The sequence below is a fragment of the Trachurus japonicus genome, chromosome 7, assembly GCF_045865225.1.
Source record: "Trachurus japonicus isolate A0001 chromosome 7, Traja_1.0".
NCBI classification, from domain to species: Eukaryota; Metazoa; Chordata; class Actinopteri; order Carangiformes; family Carangidae; genus Trachurus; species Trachurus japonicus.
The window spans coordinates 25,596,277-25,618,582 of NC_140913.1; the positions used below are offsets into that span (position 1 = coordinate 25,596,277).

The 22,306-nt window shown below is 41.8% G+C and overlaps 1 protein-coding gene across 4 annotated transcripts; it reads right to left on the reverse strand.

Moving 5' to 3' along the window:
• Positions 1 to 307: 307 nt before the first annotated feature.
• Positions 308 to 21,956, reverse strand: frmd4bb (FERM domain containing 4Bb). 4 transcript variants are annotated; one of them, XM_085782418.1, is made up of 24 exons: positions 21,726 to 21,921; positions 13,569 to 13,634; positions 12,581 to 12,675; positions 12,392 to 12,484; positions 12,033 to 12,117; positions 11,621 to 11,677; positions 11,512 to 11,534; positions 10,535 to 10,618; positions 10,341 to 10,406; positions 10,007 to 10,064; positions 9,828 to 9,914; positions 8,188 to 8,264; positions 7,880 to 8,018; positions 7,644 to 7,785; positions 7,237 to 7,370; positions 6,903 to 7,019; positions 5,575 to 5,803; positions 5,438 to 5,491; positions 5,162 to 5,309; positions 4,815 to 4,982; positions 3,819 to 4,603; positions 2,573 to 2,711; positions 2,049 to 2,169; positions 308 to 1,263 (listed from the first exon to the last, which is right to left on the reverse strand). In XM_085782418.1, the coding sequence occupies exons 2-23, from the start codon at positions 13,632 to 13,634 to the stop codon at positions 2,052 to 2,054; spliced, it is 2,964 nt and encodes a 987-aa protein (XP_085638544.1). In that variant the 5' UTR covers positions 21,726 to 21,921; the 3' UTR covers positions 308 to 1,263; positions 2,049 to 2,051. The 4 variants fall into 4 exon arrangements, with proteins under 4 accessions (XP_085638544.1, XP_085638545.1, XP_085638547.1 ...); XM_085782419.1 differs by lacking the exon at positions 2,049 to 2,169 and having other exon boundaries at positions 21,726 to 21,956; XM_085782420.1 differs by lacking the exon at positions 4,815 to 4,982 and having other exon boundaries at positions 1,042 to 1,263.
• Between the last annotated feature and the right edge of the window lie 350 nt (positions 21,957 to 22,306).

A 22,306-nucleotide genomic window follows, 5' to 3' on the forward strand; every position in this document is an offset into this window, starting at 1 on the left:
CAAAGCGTCACTCTCTCACCCATCATATCTCATTTGTGTGTTGAGATCTGTGGTGAGACAGTTATGGTTTTGTTTCCTGGCGCAGAGCCAGAGTGTTCCTCCGGTTCCAGTTCACCAGCTGACTGTAGTCTGATATTTAATGAACAGATATAAGACTTCTATATCTTCTCATATAACAATCATCAAGAGAGAGAAATCTCCCAAGATATCAAACTGTTCTTTTAAAGCGTACTCACTAAATAGCAAAACCTGAACCGGCTGTTTAGCAACCGACCTCGAGTCTCTTAAAGAAAGTGACAAACAGCAGTTTATGTTTCACACATGTATTTATTCACATCCTTGCTCCTAGTGGAAAATATTATATGACGACATCTAACAGCATGAAACTACACACTGACTGTACAAATATGTGAGAAAGCAAATAACGAAGACATGAATATGAGTTTTTTTTTTCCTTTTTTTGTTTTTTGTTTTTAGTTTATACGGCAGTGGTCTTCTGTTAATATAAAAAAGAAGTTTTTATCAAAAGATCAATGTTGTCACCATGCATTTTTAAAACACAATACGGCACTAACAAGACAAATGATCCTATAAACAATATTGACATAATACATTCTGATTCAAAGATTAAAGAAAGAAGGAAAGAAAAATGGAAATTCATCAAATACACAGTCTGTTCTAATGATGATGAAATCAGTTCTTGTCGTGTCACGTTGGTGAACATTTCAAGCTTTGTTTTCAGTTTAGATGTTGCACTTATGAATATCTTTTATCATACTTTACTGGATGAAGGTGGTGAAAATGATTTTATCCTATAACCTACTGTTTTTATATAAGGCAGTAGCTTGTTCCTGTTAAAATACATGGACTTGGTTTTCAGTAAAAACACGTTGCCTCTGTTTTCATCTTTGATACACAACACCGTTTGTGCAACATCTTAAAGTTTTTTTTGTTTGTTTTTTTTTGACACATTCTCATCTGCCTGTACAATTCATCCAATCCAAGGCACATGGGAAAGTCATTCAAGAGTGTCATCACTGTGTTCAGAGGTTGCTTTAACATCAGAACAGCGTACACTGAGACTCTGCCACTTGCCTCTCCCCCAAGATGGAGTTATGGCAGCCGGAAAAAACAAACGTTCGTTTACATCCTGCGTTTCAACTCATTCCCCCTTCATGTGCTGCTGGCCATGGCTTTGTTTGTGCCCAAGTTTGGTTTGGTCCTCTTCAGTGGATGCCCATGTAGCTTCCATTCAGGGGAAATCTGTCCAAAAGGTGAAACAAAAACATGTCAGATCTACTTGTTTGAGAATAAGGAGTGCACAACTGGTTGTCATAAAACTGAGGAATGGAAATGAAAATGCAAAAAAATAAGAGTCCACAATATCACTTGGTGCAGATGGAGAACAGGATTTGAGCTTTATGGACTAAATGGAAAAAAATCTACTTTTTAGTCATAACTTAAGCAACAGCAGCTAGTCAATTTCTCAACAACTAATGAAAAGATTACCAGGCAATTTTGGCTCAAACATGTTATTGGTCTATTCAGATGAAATTAGCCAACCTCGATTACTTTCTTTAGTTGCACCTCCACAAGCTTCGAATTTTCATTTTCGAGGGAAAGGGCTGCGCAATGCCACGGATTCATGGATCATGAACCATGGATTAGCATGAAATTTTGCAAGGAGATTTGTTCCCCTCAGGCTGAAAAGTATTTTACCAAATACCTGGAGAGCTGATGACCTTCCCAAGCAAATGCTAGCATGCTATCACACTAAACTAAGATAATCAATACATCTGATAAAACTATCAAGTATGCAAGTCTGCTGACATTAGCATTTGTATGTCTGGATGTACAGTATGTCATAAAAAATAATGACTGAAACATTTTCGAGGATAGAAAGATGACATGGTGCCTGAAGAAAATAAAGAATAAACCACAATATGAAAATGATTGGATTAAAAAATCTATGTATAGAAATAACACACGGATGAGGATGGAGATGACTGGAAACACGACACAAAGCAGCCCCCTGCGTTTGGTCTCACCCTTTAAGTGCTAGAATGGTTGTCTGATGGTTCATCTGTACTAGTGGCCTCAGCGCCAACCACCTCAACTGACTCAGAATTTTTAGGCATTGTGTCAGACCCTTTGTTTTCTGGAGAAAATCTGCACACACGAGCATTAATCATAATGTCAGGACAAGACGAAGAGAGTAGGGAAGGAAGAAAGAGAGGGGATTCTTATGATTACATTTTCTTGGAGGGTACAAAGTAGTTTCAGGTTACACAGGCAGAATACAATGAAAAGATAAAAGCTGTTAATGCAGTAAAATACAATGTGATTTCCCATCCAGGGGCAGAGCAGCACACAAAACCTGTAACTACAACAGATAGTTCATGCATTGAAGGGAATAAAAGTGACACCTGACATCCTCCTTCATATAGCACACATCATTTTATCTTAAGTTCCACCCGATAACTGCACCAAAAACTGAAAGCACTCGATTATCTGTTACACCTCCTCCCGCCTGCATCTACAGCGTGAAGGTTTGATGAACTACAGCACTCACCGGCTGTGTGTGGGACTGCGGTTGTATGGAGTAGAGTGAGCTCCGGGGTGAGGGTACTGAGGTGTGACGGGTGTATCGTACTCTGTCAGGCCGACTGCCAGCTGGTTGCGCCAGTTGCCCGTGCTCTCGGCTGAGGACACTGCAAATGAGACAGAAGCAAACACACACTCAGCTCATGAGGAGTGTAACTCTGGAGTGATTGTTGTTATTAGAATCACTGTTGAGTCAATCTGCATGTCACTATTGCATAAACAAACAGTTAACGCCTCACATTATATGGCAATACATATATACATTACACTTCCTTGTATTTGTATTAGTCATTATTGGTGTAATTTCATATATTCGTATATTGAGAAACTAACTGGTTTAGGAAATCTGCTCACAACTTGGAAATTGGGTTAAACATTTTCTTCACATGCAGAGCTTGTGTGACTTAAATCTAATATTAATACATGAGAGGCACAAACTGGGACTTGTTTCCCTCCCTCCCTCCCTCCACGTTCTTGGCACCTTACGAAAGCTTGGGATGCAGGATGTAAAACTCCTACACTCACACACACATAAATAAAACTGTCTTGGGCGTGTTAGGGGCTTTTTAAGGCAGGAGGAAGTCACAACATTACTCAAGTGAACAAATTAGATGTGGATATAAAACAGGATTCCTGGCAGGATGTGTGTGATCACACAGAGCCTGCTGGCTAATGTATATTATGTCATAATAATAAAAAAAAGAAGCAGATATGAAATTATATCCATCACTGGTTTAGAAGAGCATAACATTTTATTTCCTCCTAAGTTTTTAAAGGTGTACAGAAATGGCCGTTTGTCCTGTTTGTGGCGCCGAGTTGTCACAAGCTGCAACACGAGTTTACCCGAGTAAGGAAAACGAATTTGATTGGTCGTTATCGAGCGGGCGGGACATTCAAAGCTTAGGGCGAGACCGAGCTCCGTGTGTGTGTGTGTGTGTGTCTCAGACGTTTGAATGACGGATTACGGATCCAATATCAGTGGCTGGTGAATCGTGTACAGGCTGACGTATAATCCGTGCGCCTGCATTATCCAATGCGAAAAAAAAATACACACTTAGTTTCATCCTGGATTTACTCAAAAATAGAATTTTGCACAAAGTTTGGCCTACATCGTCTGATAGATGAGTTATTACACTAATTTTAAGACCAAGAGTGGGCTCAAATTCAATTTTCTTTTCTGTACACCTTTAAACGGCTCAAGGATGTCATCTCACCTGAGGAGAAGGAGGTGGTTCTGCTGGAGTGGCTGAAGGCCGCCGGCATGGTCTGGTAGCCCAGGCTGAGCTGAGAGCCGCTGTCGAATTCATATCCAGCCAGCATCCCCCTCCCTCCGTCCCTGTGGCCCCTGCTCCGGTGATACCAGCCCCTCAGATGCTCCGCCACCAAGGCCTTGTGCATATTCTTGGCCAGGACCTCTGTTCTGGGCCCCTCTCTGTTCCGCGGCGGCCTCACCGTCGCGTAGGGATTCTGGGAAAGACTATCCGCCCGGTCACTGCTGTAGTGCCTGAATCTGTCATGTCCGTGATAGCCGTTCATTTGGTAGGAAGGGTTGACGTTGTAGTGGCCTTCAACGTCGTCCTCATACACGTAGGCACCGTTAGCGTAAGGCTCCATGTCCGAGCAGGGGTAGTCAGTGACGTAGTAGGCACCAGGCGCGTAGTGTGCTGAGGCGTCACATGAATAATTACAACCAGAGTGGTGCTGGACCAGGTTGGGCATGCTCCCGGTATTCCCATAGACTTCCACCTTCCTGTGGAGACGATGCATGGTTGAGGAGCGGGAGTCCAGAGTGCTGTAATGGGAGTTGGCAGCACCGCAGTAGTCCAGACTGGACTGACTGGTGTAGGAGGAGCAGTCCTCTAACACCTCTGTGCTGTTGCTGCGATGGGCCTGTGACAAGATAAACACCGGCTTCTCTGAGTCTGTGTCTTTTCTTAGTCGAGGTTGTGACTCCAGACTTCCGCTGCGATGCCTGAAGCAATGAGTGGACCCCTCCGACCTGGAGAGCAGACACAACTTTTAAACAGTTTTTAAAAAACGAAATCAGTCGCAGGATATAACTTTGGATTTTGTTAGTTCATTATGGGTTAGGGGTTTGTATGAGAATTTAAGTTAAAGGTTGTGCACAAGCAGGGACTCAGCTGGAGTGAAGTTATTGTTGAGGAGAAGAAAAGAGGGTTGTCGGCAGTGCTGGGGAGAAGAAGTCACACCTGAGCTGGCTGCTGCTGTAGGCATTGCGGGTCATAACCGGGGTGGGAGGCATGCTGCGTGGATCTCTAGGTGGTCTGGGGAGGGTTTTATAGGGACTACTGTGGGTGGAGGAGACCTCTCTTGGATTCTGGTAGTAGTGGGAAGCCTCCTGACCTTCAAAAGCTAATCTAAAAGGGTGTGGTATTGGGAGAGGATCAAAAAAAAAGGAGATGAGATTCAGGGAAAGGAATGAGGATGGAAACATGACATGACAAACATTGCTTAATTCCAAGAACACGTAAACTTTGAATAACGTTATGCAACAAGTTACTCTTCACGCAAGACCTCATGGCAACTGTCTCCCCACCTGCTGTGGTTTTTGTTATTGTGATTTTCCCTTGGTGATGCCTGTCTGTCCAGATCATAATCTGGACCCAGTGATCGCATTGGACTGAGCTGAGGGGATGCTTGGACTGACCGTGAACGTGGCCTCTGACTGACGCTGTCTGAGTCATCTGAATAGAAAAGAAAAAACAGAGTTTTAAAAAAAATGTTGAGATTCTTTAAATAACAGCCATTTTAATAATCATAGTGGCAGGTCAGGTGGTTTTTAATGCACCAGAATATATGCTGTATGACTCACCATCATCCAGAGGGAGACTAGACAAGGAGCTACAGTCTGAACGGACGAGTTCATCTGGTGAAATAGAAAGTGACTCCATGTTTATTATAATAATAGCAAAATTATTAATGCAGTCACAGGTCAGAGTGCAGTATTACCTGCGATGATTACTGACGCCCGTTGTGTGGGCTTTTTTCCCTTCTTGATCCTGTACTGGTTCATCTCGTCCTCAATCTGCTGCAGTTTGTGCATTGCATCCAAACAGTTTCTTCTCCGCTTCTTCTTCACTGTTTTGCACAATTCGGACTCATTTGCAAGTTTCTTCGCCGCCTCCACAATCTTTTGCTGCAGGGCAAATCTGCTCTCCAGGTTCCTCAGGACAGGATCCTGCACACAACACGAGCAGCGCATCCCCAGAGATACCGATAAGTAACAAATATTCAGTTATACGGCAGGAAATGAGGAAGAAAACATGATCATCATCAGATTCCCCTATTAATTTGCTGATGTAATACTGTCACATTCTGCAAATTAGTAGCTGAGTGCACTTATTGTAAAGGGCAATATTCAAGATTTTTTCTCACTATAAACAAACCCTAAAAATAGACAAAAACCAGCCGGGTGCTGGCTGTCATTTCTTCCTGACATCCCTCGTCTCGTCTGTCTGTGGTTCTCAGCCCCAAGCCCCAATTTGTTCCTACTGAATACATTTATAGGAGCTTTTTTTTTTTAAAGTTTTCTCTGCATCTGGTTTCTTGATTGTGGCTTGACAAAAGCTTCAGCTATTGTTGCCTTTCTAACACAAGAGATTATAATACTCCCTAATAGCTAGTTGGTTAGCATGTTAAGAACAAAAAGAAAGATGCAATAACAATAGCTAACAATGGCGTTGCTTTCCAGCACTGGATACAGCTCGTAGTGAGTAAAGGAATGAAATTTGATGCAATGTTCTTTTTCTTTTTTTACTGGACTGGTCACTAACAGCTGCTGATGCTACACAGCAACAGCAAAACCTACAAATATCTCCTTTAAAAGTGGAAAATTTTGGTTTAAACAATCTCCTTTCATTTAACAAAAAAGATAACAGAGCTGGACTAAGTGTCTTTTAGCAAAGGTTTCTAAAAGCCTGACTAATTTGTTTGTTTGTGATCATTTTCATCTGTTCCTAAGTAGCCTATTTGTTCCATTGGAGTGACGCTTGTGGTATTGACTCAAAATCTCATCAAAATAAAGGAACATGTTACTACAGCAGGATGGCTACAGCAGGATGACTCACTGCTGATGTTTCTTAATGGTTTTGGACCACAGCAGATGTCTACCAACTGCTTGCTGTTTGTGATTTTTAAGCAGGTTTTGTTGACAGTTATAAAAAAAACTGAATTTCATTAGAATCATCCTTAAAGCATGACATACATAACATACAAACAGTATTAGATAGAAGAAATTGCTGCTGCGTTTTGATCTAAGTGCACCTTCACATACTGACCTCATTGTAGGGGAATAGGTCGTCTAACTTGAAAGCAGTGCCGACTCTCCGTCTGACCTGTGGCGGTCTTTCACCTGAAGAGAGTGGATACTCTTTCGGCAGTTTGCCAGTAAGCTCCTAAAAAACACAAAACAAGTTCACTCAACAATGAAATGAACTGGGAGTAACAGTAACAGAGACAATTAATCTATCGGCTACAAAGCAAGACACTTTAATAAAGGGAGTTCAGCAGACCGAATGTGGCTGTTTACAAAAAAAAAAGAAAGACTTATATGTGCCTTGCAAAAATGTAGCACCAGTGCAAAGGGGAGTGTAATAAAAAATGATCTCTCACCGCCTCTCGCAGGCAAATCTTCTTCAATTCCTTTGTTTTCTTGGTCAAAATATCTTGGATCTCCTGCTCTTTTTTCCTCAGCTCCGAGAGTTTCTCTTTCTTCTGTTCCTCACTCATTTCAGAATCTGCCGAACCTGTGAACACAACAACCTGACTGTTTAACATCACCATATCCAAAAGCCAGTGATGTTACTCTTTAAGACATAATTTTCCCTTTTTAAAATCACGTTCAAGTTCAAGTTTATTTATTTGTCCCCAATGGGGCAATTTGTTTGCAAGAGTGGGGAGTGTAAAAGTAGAGCACAGCAGATCATCGTTATGTTTTACAGTCAGGGACACAAATATGATCTTAAATGTCATAAAAATGTGAACTTAATTCACACTGAACATGAATAATTACAACCAACCTGTAGAAACCAGGCTCCCATTGCTCGCTGTTATGAAGTTATTCTTCAGGCCTGTGTCTCCCAGTCTGTTCATCTTTGCTCCTCCGTGCTCTGTGAGATCCACTGCAATTTCCTCCAAACTCTTTGCGTTTCCTAATTTAGCCTAAAAGAACAAAAACATTGTGTTAAAACAAATATTAGATCAGTAACTCACTATGTAAAAATAGCCCTCAGGTGAACTGATGACTGACACTTACTTTGCTTTGCTTTCTGTCCAAGTAGAACTGGTGCTGGCTGATCGCCATGACCCAGATGGTTTTGATCAGAGAATGGCTGGCATACCACGTGTGGATGAGTAAGCCCGTCTGCCCAAAGGTGCGCTTGGTTACTGCTCTCCTGTTGCAGGGAACACACCGCAAAAGAAATCCGAGGTGTGAATTACAGCTCTTATCATAATTACAATAAAAGCTACAGTGACATGAATCACGCTGAAAAGATGGATCAGTACGAGATTAAACAAACACGAAAACAGAACAGAGGAAGAAGCGTCTCTCCTGCTGCTCACCTGTGTGGATCATTCACTTCGACTGCAAATTTCTTTTCTCTGAAGTACAGGTTTTCAAGTTGCTTCCACTGGTAAAGCTGGAGGTAAACATGCAGCAATGACAATATCTGGTTAGGAAGCTAAAAAAACATTTTGGATAATTCACAACATGATGTATACAGAGATAAATCAGTAGCGCAATGGGCTTTAAATGTGTCCATTTGTGCCTTCTTTCCTGGTGAATATTAATAAACCAATTCTAAAAATGTCTATAATCTCGATTGACGTCAAATAAACTATTGTAAAGTAGCGCAGGTGTTCTGGCAGGGCTGCTTCAACCACAGTCATTAAAGAAAGCCAGAGTGTAGCATGCACTGTCATTACAGTCTGAGCCGCCTGACATGCCAAGTCTGCAATAATACAGGTGTTTAAGAGAGGAGAATACCACAAGGGGACATTACACAGACACAAAACACAAGACTCATTGCAGTATAAAACACCTTCCATGGCTCGTCATGTCCAACACCCAGGTGCTCACTCACAACGGCAAGTTATGAACAGTCTGTTTGGGCAAATGAGTCACTGTACGTCTGGACAAGATCCGAATGAGACACAGAATTGAAAAGACAGCATGTTGGAAATGATATTACACGTGGATGCTGTGAGGGCTGTGTCTCGTATCACACTCAGTAACAAGTTTGAAGAAGCTAACATCGACCCAGTTTTACTTTAAATATGATAATGCTATAGATTGCCTCTTGTTTTGTTTTTTCAACATGCAAATTAGCAAATGTCCTAAAAACCACAAAGAAGTAAAGCTCAGTCTACCTGAAGTCTTCCAAAGTTAACCGTACAAAGAAGAGTTTATATCCAGTCTTACCAGCACAATGGATGTTTCACACAAGTCCCACAAGTTTGTTAAGTTATTAAATCCTCCCAGGCTCCGCTGTCAACACACATACTTTGTTCTGTCTCCTGTCAGCTCCTGACTTGTCTCCTCAGGTATTCTCTGAACAACGCACGGTGACGCCCAAATCCAACCCCTCTCAACTTTGACATCAGCAGCACACTCCCTCTTCTCCTCGTCTCCAAACCTCACAGCTGGCTGCTGCTTGCACAATATTAAAAATGCAGCAGACAAAGATGAATTGCACCATGTTCAGCTCATCGTCAGGCTTTGACAGGAAGTAAATGAAAGTGACTTATTATGAACTTTAGCCTATTTATTTTTTTATTTTTTTGTATTAATCACAGCACTGTGTTCAACATAGCTGTATGATCACTCACATGGGTGTTGCTCCTCTATTAATTCACACGCTAGAACGACACCAGTGGAACAAGAAAAGCAGGTCCATAGCCTATGGATGATTGTCAAGTACTCGGTACAGAACCAATCAGCCTCATTACGGTGAAGTGCGAGAGCTCTGACTGAGATTTTGCCACAACATTTCAAGTCTGGCCTCGCCTGCTGCAGCTGAAGCCCAGCCTTTGTTGGAGGGAAACAGATGATGCATGAATTAAAGCCGGTGAATCAACACGCTATGTGCAGCAGCGGCAATCCTTACCCCGTGCCCTGTGCTATCATGTCCACAGTCAGATAAACGAAGCAGAGAAACAGCAGCAGCCATTTTAGAGAGCGAGGAGCTGCAGGAAATGTTTACCTTTCGAGGTTTTAATTTATCCTGCAGGTCGTACTGGCCGATGCCTTTATAGCTGATTCCAAGCCACCACGGCATCCCTTGTTTATCCTGTGAAGCAAGAGCACAGCTGGACTGACAAACTGACTGACTCACTATCACATGTAATAGCTCTCATCTTCCATTAATCAAAGGAGCCCTACCTTAACCTCATAATAGTGCACGCCATACGTAGGCAGGGATTCCACTAATGTCAAATACCTAGAACAAGAGCAGAGTGTTATCAAAAACCACAAGCTGTCTTTTCCCCCGACATCCACATGTGGTTTATCTTGGAGGGGCGAGGACGGCTCTGGGAATTTGATATCTGTCCAGTGTCCAGAGAGTCAGAGTGACTCACTGGGCTGCAACTGAACAGGAGCTATTGATTTCCATCAGATGATAAGAAAAGGGGGATGCCATCATACTAATGAAGGTGAGAGCAAGATTAATGAACTGAAAGCTAAATGGCAATTACTACCTAATTTCTGTACTTACTGCACAATGGCTTGTCCTCTGGAGAGTCCTTTCAGCTGTTTATAATGTTCAATTACTCGATCCTCACTGCAACGACACAAACAGACATTTACAGGTGCATATTATCAGATTTAGTTTTTCCGGTCGAGGCTATTAGGTCTGCGTGACATATTTCATACAGCGTTTAGATTTTTAGAGTTATCAAATGAGCATACCAGTACGCTAGTGATGGGTGTTCCTTCAGTACTTTGGTGGGAAGAGTCGGCAGCTTCTTCAACTCAGCTCGAGTGTTTTCATCACTGAAACAGACACAAAAGTTGAAAGCACTTCCTGGATTTAACCTATAGTATGTTTACTTATGAGTATGTTGAAGTGTAAAGAATAACTACCCAACAATAATGTAGATAAAATAAGATTCATTTGTGCAATAGTAACATCAATCTGATAATAAAATATGTAGTAGGATAGCATATTATACATAGGGTCATTCTGCATAAAAAGCACTATTAATGTTTTATTCAATAAATTATACATTTTACTTGTAATACTCATTACTTCATTAATCTTACACTCTCTTATTGCTACTTTTATTTTTGTAAATAATCTAAATACTTTTTGCATCATGACCAGTTACATTTTGTATACATCTTATTTTCTAACATGAGCATCTAGATGCTGCTTCAAAGTCACTGCCAGGAATAAAATACCGCTGGGGAAATACTGAATCATTTATATTTTTTAAGTGCAACATTTTCTCTTTTTTTTTTTTTTAATCTCTGCAAAAAAATACAGGACATGGCTTCAGAGTCCTCCACACTGAGGTGAAAAAAGACATTCATTATCTCACAGTCCAGCTGGTCGAAGCTAGGTGGAGACCTACACAAAGACCTGCAGTATTTCATCAGAGCACTATAAGTGCATAATATCAAAAGGCATCTCTGTTAGCTGTTAAGTACAGCTGCTCTCTGTAATGTGAAGGTGTCTCTGCTCTGGTGCTTGGCTTCTATCAACACTGTGAGATTCATTAGTTGCCTGGTGCAAGCTGCTCAGCTCTCTGTGTTAAGCTCCACATAACACTGCTATTGATTTTTGTTGTCTGCGCTGAAACAAGTGACCTATTGAATGTCTTGGCTAAAAGCTCGCCATTAACTGCTGTTAAATACTTCTTATACTTCTGATAATGTGCTCTTACCTTGTGTAGTCTCCCTTAGCCTCCTGGTGATTAAAAAAAAAGAATAAATGATTAGATTACCTGCTTTTAAATGCAGTAATTAATGCATGTGTATGTGAAAGGGACCGACCTGCAAAGCGTTTGCAGCTAATTTGAAGATGTTTTCACTCTCCACTTCGATAATCCCCTGAGAGACACAACAGAACAACAGGATAAAGAATAAATAGGATGCAGAAAATGAGGTCCATGTGGAGAAAGCCGCCTATATCCAAACATAGAATTTTCTCTGTGCTGCCCTGACAATAACCTCTCGAAATGAACCCTTGTGTTTTTCTACTTTCTTAGACTGTCTGCTTTACATTCCAGCCGGCAGAGTGAGAAATCTGTGCCCTGCAGCCACTGTGTGCTGAGCTGTGAGGTGCTGCGAGGGTCCAGAGACAGTGAATCATCAGGGAGCTGCTGAGAAAAAAAATCACATCTATGGCAGGATCATTTCTCACCGCTTCAAAACCACAGGAAAAAAAATGGAGAAAAACACTCACATTGTAGACAGCAGATTTGGCATTCAGGAAGAATAACTCCACCGTTATGATATCCTTCAACTGCGTTATGTTTTCCACATAAAACCTGCATCAAAGAAAAGGAAATGCATGCACAACAAATTTGGGGTTAACCGGAGAAAACTGTGTTGTTGCTGCTGCATATAGAAAATCCTACATTTGCTATATTTTCTGCATAGTGTGTGTTTTTCGGAGCAGGGTAAGCAGTATTTATATCTTGTATTCAATAAAATCAAACTAGGAATATGTTATCACAGATCTACCTTGGACATAGTAAATGTCAACAAAGTAGTGCTCCCTGCTGGAGAGCTTGTGCTTTGCATGAAGTGATGAATTATTACCTGACCAGGAAGTTGAGAGCAATGGGCCCAGACTTCTTTGAAAAGTCATGTTCAAGAACTCTGCGGTCCATCTGCAACCATTTACGCTGACCACTGCAACGGCCAACAGACAGACGTGTCAGAGAGCTAGCACATCTATGCACACACACACACATGGATATCTGTAAATAATGGGAACAATTTGCATACTTGTCATCGTAAAATGCGAGTCCGAAGAATTCCTTCTCTTTGAGGTTGAAGTGGGAGGACACCAAGTCGAGGAGTTCGTATGACAGCAGCTTGGGCTGTGGGGGAAGATTTAAGTTAAAACAGGAAACCAACCGAAATCACAAATATTATATCAAGCAGACATCCCTAATGAAATATTTCAGACAACATCCTTGATGAATCTCTCACGGATAAATGTTTTTGTCTGTTGCTTCCTTTCTCGCCCCCAGAGAAGTCATAGTGACAGGTCAAGCAGAGGGCAGAGTGGGGCTTGAGTGACACATTCAACAGTTCACATAGCCTATGGTGATAAGTCCAGGTCGTGCTACATCCTGCTTACAAAAATAACCGGCTGTCCAGTCATATATGTGATGGAGACAATAAAACCTCCCTACAGTACCAAACATTTTAACATATTTAGAAATATTTGTACAGAAAACAGCAACATAAATCATTACACTGTGGAAAAATCTATATTAGAGTTTTTTTTTCTAAACCTGAAATGTGTTTTTGATCTGTTTGGCCACTTGATTTGCAGAGATGAATAAAACCATATGACATATGAAACTTATCATATTATTTGTTTGGAGCATATTTCCTTTCACGTGTCAGTCGGATTATATTCAGATATTAAAGCTTCTTTTAATACTGGTTTGGTCTCCACCAACTGCAGATGTGGCTTTTTTTTAAAACTGCTTTCCACCAGCTAGTGACTAACTCCCTGTTGTTTGGTGCTGAGCAGATAGTGCACTGTGGGTTTTAAAGCTTTTCCACTGCAAACCGCTGCCTGCTGCAAAATAATGAAACACTCCATTGAGCTGAGGGGAACTGCAGAGTCGGCCGATAAATTCGGTATCCGTGATTCATTTGTCATCACAAGCAATCGCATTGCACATTACACAAAGTCATTTAATCCATTGTTAGTGTAAAAATAGCAACTGTGGCCACTTTGAACCAGGAGTGTTCGTACCTGAACCAGCAGCTCCAGCTTCCTGTCATCCAGCAGCTGCACCTGACACAGTCTGCCCTCAGTCATCTGCAGCGGGAAGAGAAGAGGAAGTTCAAAGCTTGTGACCTACATTGTGAACATTCATCATCACAAGGGATGGTGACATCAGGATCTTGTATACTGCTAATGATTTTACTATTATGGCAGTGCATCATACAACACTTTTCCTATTTCTATCACATCTAGAAGTAGGAAAATAAAGGTAGTTGAGAAAAAGGTCCTTTTTTTTTCAACAGTTGCCATACCCACTATCTGCAGTCAAACTGAGCTGAGGCCTTGGTGGTAAATACAGTGATCCTTTTCATGGAAAAAAAAAAACCTCTGACGTCGTTAATGACAATAAAACCATTGTGCCAAGGATTTGTTGCCGTAGCAACTAAAGGAAAGATTTCTTCCAATTCGAATCTTTCTCAGTTAACTTTTACTCCCTTAACAAATACCAGTGGTGGCATGTAACTAAGTACTTAAATACTTAAACTTGAATTTCTGTGTGCATTTCCATTTCTTGTCAGTTACAGATTATGAATTTACATACAAAATGTTATATAAAGTATCTAACTGTATAGATTACACTACCCCCTCCACTATATGAGAAGGTTAAATTAGCTTCATCTCCACCAGCTAGTTTGATATTTCAACATGTATCTGATAATACTGTGACTTTCACTGCAGAGTACCTTGTTGTATATGAATCTGAATGTGTTACACCCCTGCAAAAATATTCATTTTCTTCAGTATTTCACTCATAACGGTAAAACATTTGTGCATGCGGCTCTTTCCAGCAAGCAACTGCACAGCAGTAAGCCTCATATCAGATTCTGACTAAACTCTGCATCCATTAAATCCAGTGCTCTGGTGCTCGTGCCCACATGATAAGAAGGAAATCATGTTTGTTTGTTTGTGTGAGATCATTTGAACCACAATGCCCTTCGAAAAAAAAAAAAAAAGAACCCTTTTTGTAATGTCAGACTCGGGGCTGACCTACGGGGAGACAGTGAAAGCCCCATTTACTCCATGAATCAGATAGCCAGTAGAAATGACAGATTGAGGTTAACCAGCTTCACAACAAAACCTGCACACAAACTTGAAATAAACACACCTTGAACACATCCAACAGCCTCCTCATCTGACAGAATGAGGCTGATCACAACTTCTAACACTTGGACTGAGTGAACTGAGCAGCTGCTGTACCTGGTAAACCTCTCCAGGGAGAGTGCAGGTGTGGATGCATCCCTGACCAGACTTCATCCTTCCCTACGACTTCTCCTCTTGGATCGAGACCATGAACTTGTTAGCTCCAACTGAGCGCCGACAGACAGAATCAAGATTCACCGGCAGCTTCCATCCAGGTTATTGACTGAGTGAGCAGCCGGGACTTTGCTGCGTGCAGCGACGGCTTATAGAGAGTGGCCAGTTCACGAGAAATCAGCAGCTGACTTAATGAGAGCTGACTGGGTCAGTCTCCTGACCACAGTTTAGGGTTTACGGCTGCTTAATGTCAACAATATGGGTCAGACGGGGGAACATAAGTGGTCAGTGTGAGTTGTGTTACTAAGCATGTCTATTATGTCTCCTGATACAGTTCAATTTACTTTGCCCTCATTTCACTAGTGTGCTGTTCTGTGGCTGAGTGGGATTGGATCAGGATCAGGTTTCTCTTGCTTCCTTTTCCTGTAAATTTTAACTGAGTGATTTTATTTAATGGTAGATGCAGGAGAGATTCTCACTAAAAGTGTCTGAAACAACTCAAAGACACTTTACTTTACACGTTCTTGACTTCTCATTGATTATTTTATTGCGCTGCGCTAATAAATGATTAAACAAACTGCCCTGCTTCCTGAAAGCAAATGGGCACATCCCGTCACTCCTTTAAATTACGGCATCTGTATTATTTTAATGAGCACTTTGTCAATTACAGCCCTTGAATAATGTGTCTTTCTTACTGCCATATAGCTATAAATTTCCTCCCATGATCTAAATTAAAAGTGCACATTCAATGAATCCAATTAATTTGGAGTACGGCTACTCCTGAGTATTATTACATTGATTTGAGCTTGATTTGGATGTGACAGCATCATGGTGAGGTCACACAATGCGTTTTATTTAACATCTGACATGTACAGCCGAGGGCACCGGCCACTAGATGGTGCAGGGTGTGAGTTTCCTTGTGCATAGAAGAAGTTCATATGGAGAAAATGGCCACTTAAACAAACACGCACCATGAGGGATTTTCATAAGCACTTATTAGCTTAGCAGACGAGAGTCTAATTCAGCTGGGGGAGCTCGTGCTCATGCAATATAGATGAAATGAGTGGAAGGAGGAGACATGATTTTTAGGAATCCACACCATTAATCATCTGAGAGCTATAATCACTACAAGAAGAGCTATTTATATCAGAGTGAGGAGCCCAGCAACCCTGACTAACCCTGTACTGTCTCAGCAGTGACACAGAGAGCAGGCTCTTATCAAATGGTCTCGGCAACAAGTAACAAGTGCACAGGCTGCCATTAAAAACCACTGTGAGCACAGTAATTACAAATGCACACTGGTTATCATTTCTAACCTTCATTTGATGTCACAGAGCTGGTGTATGGCTCTTCCCAGAAGCACAGACAGCGCTGCTTGGTCAACCAAACACAACCTATTCAACCTCAATAAAGGGCCAGCCTTCAGCCCTGTGGGGTTAAGACGAGCATTGAACCTTCATGTAAAAAAAAACAAAACAAAAAAAACACGGAGGGAAGGGGAGAAAGAGCTGTCAGTCTTTGTGTTTGTCTCTCCAGAGACTGGACAGGCGCTGGTTGAGTACTGCGCCACAGGGTGCGGGTTTGGCTCCAGTCTGGAGCCTGAGGTTGGCATATAGACAGCTTGTTATATGTGTGCAGGAGTGAAATATCCCAGTCGAGGCTTGGGGAAGGTGCAGATGTGGCTGCCTCACTGACAAAGAAACAAAGAATAAGCATATTCATTAATATAAGAGATGAGATGTTTATGCTCCTCGTGATGAACAGATGCTGTAAACCACATGAAAATGTAACAGCTAATTCTAAAATTGCTCGTTAATTGTGAGGAATAATGCCATGTCAGGCTTGTAACATGTACAATCACCTCACTGGAGAATTTCTCCTGAGTCTCCTGAGTAAACTGTCTGTCAGTGTTAAATACGTCATACTGGTTAAATGTCATGTCCAGACTGAAGCCCGTCTTATCTCAGTTTCCCATTTTCATGCATTATTGATGAAGCCTGGTATCACACACCAGTCTGTTTCTGCTCCATGCTCACACGCTCTTTTGAAGACAATACAATTGTAAAACACAACAAACAAACAACGATAACAATAGCCACATATAATAACCTTTACCTTTAACCACGTTATAAAGCGGTTTTAATTTGGATTTTTTAAAAATCGTGTGCCAAATTTTTAGTGTACAGTGTGTCTGGACCATAAAGACAGAGACAAGAAATCAAAATAAAATCTTCCTGTGAGTTCATCTGGCTACAAACCGACCCTCTAACAGGATGTGACATCCAATACATTGTGATGGTGACGGGAAACATACAAAGTTCTGTGTTTTGGGTGAATGAAATCTTACAGTTCCTCTGTGAGGTCAAAACAAAGTGAAATCAGCACGTCCAGGCCTAAAGCTTCACCTGATCTGTATACGACCTCTGTTACCTGACCCTGACTGGTAACAAAAGAGCAGCAGCATGCACAGTTAAAAGGCAAACTCCACCGATGTTCTATACATCAAAGCCTTATTGGAAACACTGACACAAGTAAGAGCAGTAACTTCTCAACCAAATCAATATGTCATACTATGTCATATGGCCAAAACAGAATAATAATAATAATAATAATGGCCGACAAGAACAACGTGTCTTGTCAGCAATCCCACTCAATAAAAATACCTTCATTCACCCTTTTAACTGAGTCGGCGCCAAAACTGACTGGGTTCCTCCCTGACCCATCTGACCTCATCCCACGTCAACAGACACAAATGACAAAACCTCTTTTGCAGAGGTTGTCTAAGTCCAAAGTCTAAAAAGCTTTTGACACAAACTTTGCCTTTGGTGTCCTTTGGGTCAGAGATGGCTGCTGCAGACAACAAGATTAAAAATGAGGTGGAGGCGTCAGAAAGAAATGAACTTACCAGAGCTCTGTAACTGCTGGTCTCTGTTTGAAGCTAGAAGATCAAAGCTATATTAGCGACAACTAACATAACGCATCCGGATCTCAAGGTTTGAACTGCATTGTGGGTAGGTGTAGGTGTCAGCCTTTCATAAGAAAGAGGAATGCATGGTGTAACAATGGCAATATCGCTAGTTCTGCTGCATCCTCTTCTTTCCTTCCTTTTTTTATCATCCATTGTGAGTCTGGCCATTTGCTAGGAATACTCTTTCAAAAATACATAATAATTGATCAATTGCTCAAATGATAGGTTGTCGTTTTGGTCTTATTTTACAGAGATGGTCGTAGTTCCACTGAAGAAATCCCACTGACAGGCTGCTTCATTTGAACATGCATTAGCAGTCCCCGAAATAAACTCCTACATTAAAGGTAAAACTAAACAGAGGAGTCCAATCACAGAAAAAGAAGCCAGCTGGTTTACAGAGACAGTGGGCTGAAGGATACAGCACAGGATTATCTCCTCACTTGATATCTCACCATGACTCATGTTGTCAGCGGTCAAAAGGTATCTGTCTACCATCATCTCCCTCCCATCCAGTCTGGCTGTTTTGTGATATCCGGGAAATTCATGAGCACAATGAGGCTCAGGATATTATGGACACATTAGAACCTGGGAGAAATATTCATTTTTGATTTTATAGCCCAGTAGATGTTTCGTACAACAAAGGCAGGCCGCATCACAGAGGAGAGATTTATGTGAATGATGTCATCATGCAGTACAAATTCCTATTCCTACTCTGAAAAGGACATCCACAGAGGCAGTAGGACATTGTGATGTATTTTTTCATGGCAGGTCCAGCAACACAGGCCACGATATTTCACTTGGCAGTTAGCGCTATCTGCCACTATCGATCTCTGTAATACGGTGATGCTAGCAATAGAAGGGAAATACATATTCAGGAGAGGAGCCTTAGTGATAAAGTCACATGTTAAGTTTCTGCCATGCTTTCTAAAGAGCTGCTTGAATTGCAGCTGCTGTCGCAAGAACCGACCTTGAGCGATTGTGACTGTGTTCACAAAAAAAGAAAAGAAAAGCTGCACAACCAAAGAAAAGTCCAGTGGTTAAATTTCCGCTGTGGTTAAATTTCCACTTAAAACATAAAGTTGTATAATATAGAATATTCTCTTCCAATACCAAAGTGATGGAACATCTGATCAATATGGCTAAAATATTTCATCTGTGTTTTAAACACAAACCCTGATTAAGATCATAGTTTGAAAGTGGTACATTTCACTTCTCTAATTGAGATGGAAATGAAACATTTAAATAATACTGAGACCCCTGGAGGGTTTGAGTTCACTTCCACCAGACAAAGCATAAGTGGCAAATGATATTCTGAATATTTTGCAGCTGCTAAAACTGGATGAGTGGTGTAAAGTTTATCCTGACATTGCCACTAGTGGAGAGGACAGGTTAGGAAAAGAGGTTTATAGCTGTGGGAATATGAATGTGCTCAGCAATGATCTGCCTATTATGCTGTTCTTGTCTCTGTGTGTACAAAGTGTATACTCTGGTGTGGGGGCAGCTTTGGAGAAAAGCTGATTCATTGGTTTTCCCACACTCGTCATCAGGGAAACATGAGTGTGCTGCCTCGGTGGATTTCTAAGAAATGCATTTATTATGTTTTGATAGCAATGTGATGCACTGGTGACCTGTCCACTATGTGCCCCACCCTCCCCGATGGATAGATGGATGGTGAGGTCTGGTGTAAAAAAGGGGGGTGGCGCTGTAGTAAAGGTCAGAGGGTCAATCAATGTAATGATACTTAGTATCATAGTATCATATGGACGGACTGTCAGACTCCTTCACCTTTGTGGTTAAACCAAATGATCTAAAATCAGAATGTCATGTTAATATCTTTACATTAGCTCAAAAATACATGTGTTTTATAGATCAGTCTCTCTAAACTGATTGATCCGTAGGAAAATATCTCAGTTACAGATCATTTAAAAGCCCCCAAACAGCATCTCATTGCAGAATTTAAATCTTCTATTAAGCACAGGACGCGACACAAGACCAATTCAAAACAGACAGACTAGTCTGCAAGGAGTAAGCCCTTCCAATTTTGAGAGCTTTGCCACCACTTGCCCTCATTCTTACGCTTTCACATCTGTCCCCACTGACAGTCCTGCTATCACAAACTGCAGAGTTTCATTAGAGGAAAGAAGAAAAAAAAAACTGCAGTGACTTTCTGCAGAGCTCAGGGACGAGGCAGTGAGGCACGAACGTGAATGGGTGGAGAAAGCAGAACATGACCAAATTACATGATGTGGACGAGGAATTAAGAGGAATCTGCAGCGTCTGCAGCCTGCATCCTCCTACAAGAGACAATGCTGACTGAGAAATCAAGTCAAACTGATTTTTAACTGAAAGAATATGTCAGGGATCAGCCGGTATGTGAAAGTGGTTTTGATTTTCAGGGCACGAGCGGGATGTATAAGATAAAGTTCTGACCCCAAAACCCTCGCCAAAGCTGTCTCAACTGAAGTGATGGTGATGCCGCTCTGCTGTGGGCTCTCACCTTATTATATATATCAGATTTATTCTCTCTGAGCTAAGTGTATGAAGGCAAGATTACTTTGCTGTCCAAAAATAGATCGCTCCCTCTCCATCTTTAGCACGTTTCTCACAAAGTCTCAGGAGGCTTTGATTCCTAAATGGACGGTTGCCAACTGAGCGCTGAGACATTTCTCAGCAGCTTCAAACAGAACGAGGAGCAGCTCATCTCCTACAGGGGCAGGAGGGTAGGATGTTCATGAAGAAACAGACTGAAATGTGGAGATGTGACTTTAACGACGCCGTTGCCCTTTTCAAAGAGTTTGTCAGAAAAGCCACAGAAGTCGACTGTGGTGATAAATGACACAGGACATCCTTCCTTTTCAAACAAAGAGGAAGAGCGACAAAGTTTCACGCTGGACACGTGTGTCATTCAGATGCAACCATCGCAGCAGTAATTCCTGTTTACAACGTCTGATGCTTTAAATACACCCAGATGTGCGTCTCTTCCTTCAAGTTCACAAGATAACATCAGCAGGTCAACGTCAACTTCTGCCAAGCTCAGCCTTGTTTTCCTCCTAAGAATGAGCAATAACCCGCCAGAGCAATAAATTTAAAGACAGAAAATGTCAATGAGGAGGATATCTGCACGAAAACTACAACAACTATGGTAATGTCATCGTTAATCCTCACTAAATGTGCTTGACCCAAGTCACCAAAATGTCACCACAGTCATTACCAAACCACATGCAATTATAAGGAATGCTAATAATGCACAAGAGCCATAAAAAAAATGTCCAGTGATAAAATAAAGTGGTTAGACAGACATGATTCACAGAGCTGTGGAGGGGTAAAGTGATGATTCATCCAGCATTTTTAATATTCACCAAGTCACACTTCCTAAAGCTACATAGGCTGCTGTATGATTCATTCTGTCCACTGAGGTGTAGCCTATAGCATAGCCTACAGTATACACACACATATAACACACTTTATTTTATTTATTTTTTCCCTTAACACACATCTAACAATAGAATCTAATATTTGTCTTTATCCCCTACAGTCATTATTGTTGCTCACAGTCTCCTGTAATGAGACTTGCCCACCTCAGGGCTAGTTGCCACTGTGCAGGGAGAACAATGAATGTGCTACAGTAGCCTTCAGTACTGTACATGGGTGGTTTCCACCTGAGCCCTATGACTAAACAGATGTGTGGAAATAAAGCCACTCTCCTCCTTGTTTTACTGAGAAACAAAAAAAACACACACCCCAGACAAACCCCACGCTGTTGTAATTTTCATTGATGCTCTCTCGCCGGCATCACATGCCCGTGTGAGGCTCCGTTTACTTTGTCTCCTCTCATCACAGCCGGCTATTGAGGCGGACCCAACCTGCTCCATCACATCAGAATCATCAATGGCCTTTCTTACCTTCGCACTCCTTCTTATATCCCGCTTTTAGGTTGTGGTAAGGTGGAGCCTCCCTTGCATAGTGATCATCCCCCGGGTTCAGCTTTCTCCCACACTGCTTTTACCGACAGGGAGTGGAGCCAACGCCGCCGCCACCACCGCTGCTGCTGCCGCCGCCTTGCAGCCGCCGTCCACGCTCATCCTCCGGTATAGCCTACTATACTGTAGCGCACACGCACTCGCCTCGTATTCAGTCACACTCACCACGCCTTCACCCGCCGGCTATTATGTGAACAAGCCCCGCATCTCCTCACTCCTCCCCCCCCCCACCCTCTGCCTCCCTCCCTCTCATCCAGCAGCTGCTGGCCGGCGTGGCTCACACTGAATCCCCATAATAATGAAGTGTGATGGCCTGAAGGCTGTGTGTGCTGCATCCTTCACTTTCCTTTAAATGCTTTGTAGGTGCCCTGTTTGGTGTCATCAGCCAGAAGTGTGAGGTCATGTTTAATTTTACATAATGATATTGTTGCCTTCTTACATATAGCCTACATATAAGCTTGACACACATTATAGCTACCTATCTAATTATAATTTACCTTATA

What these genes read in the sequence shown, in the direction of transcription:
- frmd4bb (XM_085782418.1), bottom strand. Translation starts at nt 13,634, where the DNA reads ATGACTGAGGGCAGACTGTGTCAGGTGCAGCTGCTGGATGACAGGAAG. An exon ending in GCTAAGGGAGACTACACAAG is followed by an intron (nt 10,619 to 11,511) that starts GTAAGAGCACAT and finishes TGTCTGTTTCAG; the next exon opens with TGATGAAAACACTCGAGCTG. An exon ending in AATAACAAAAACCACAGCAG is followed by an intron (nt 4,983 to 5,161) that starts GTGGGGAGACAG and finishes ACACCCTTTTAG; the next exon opens with ATTAGCTTTTGAAGGTCAGG.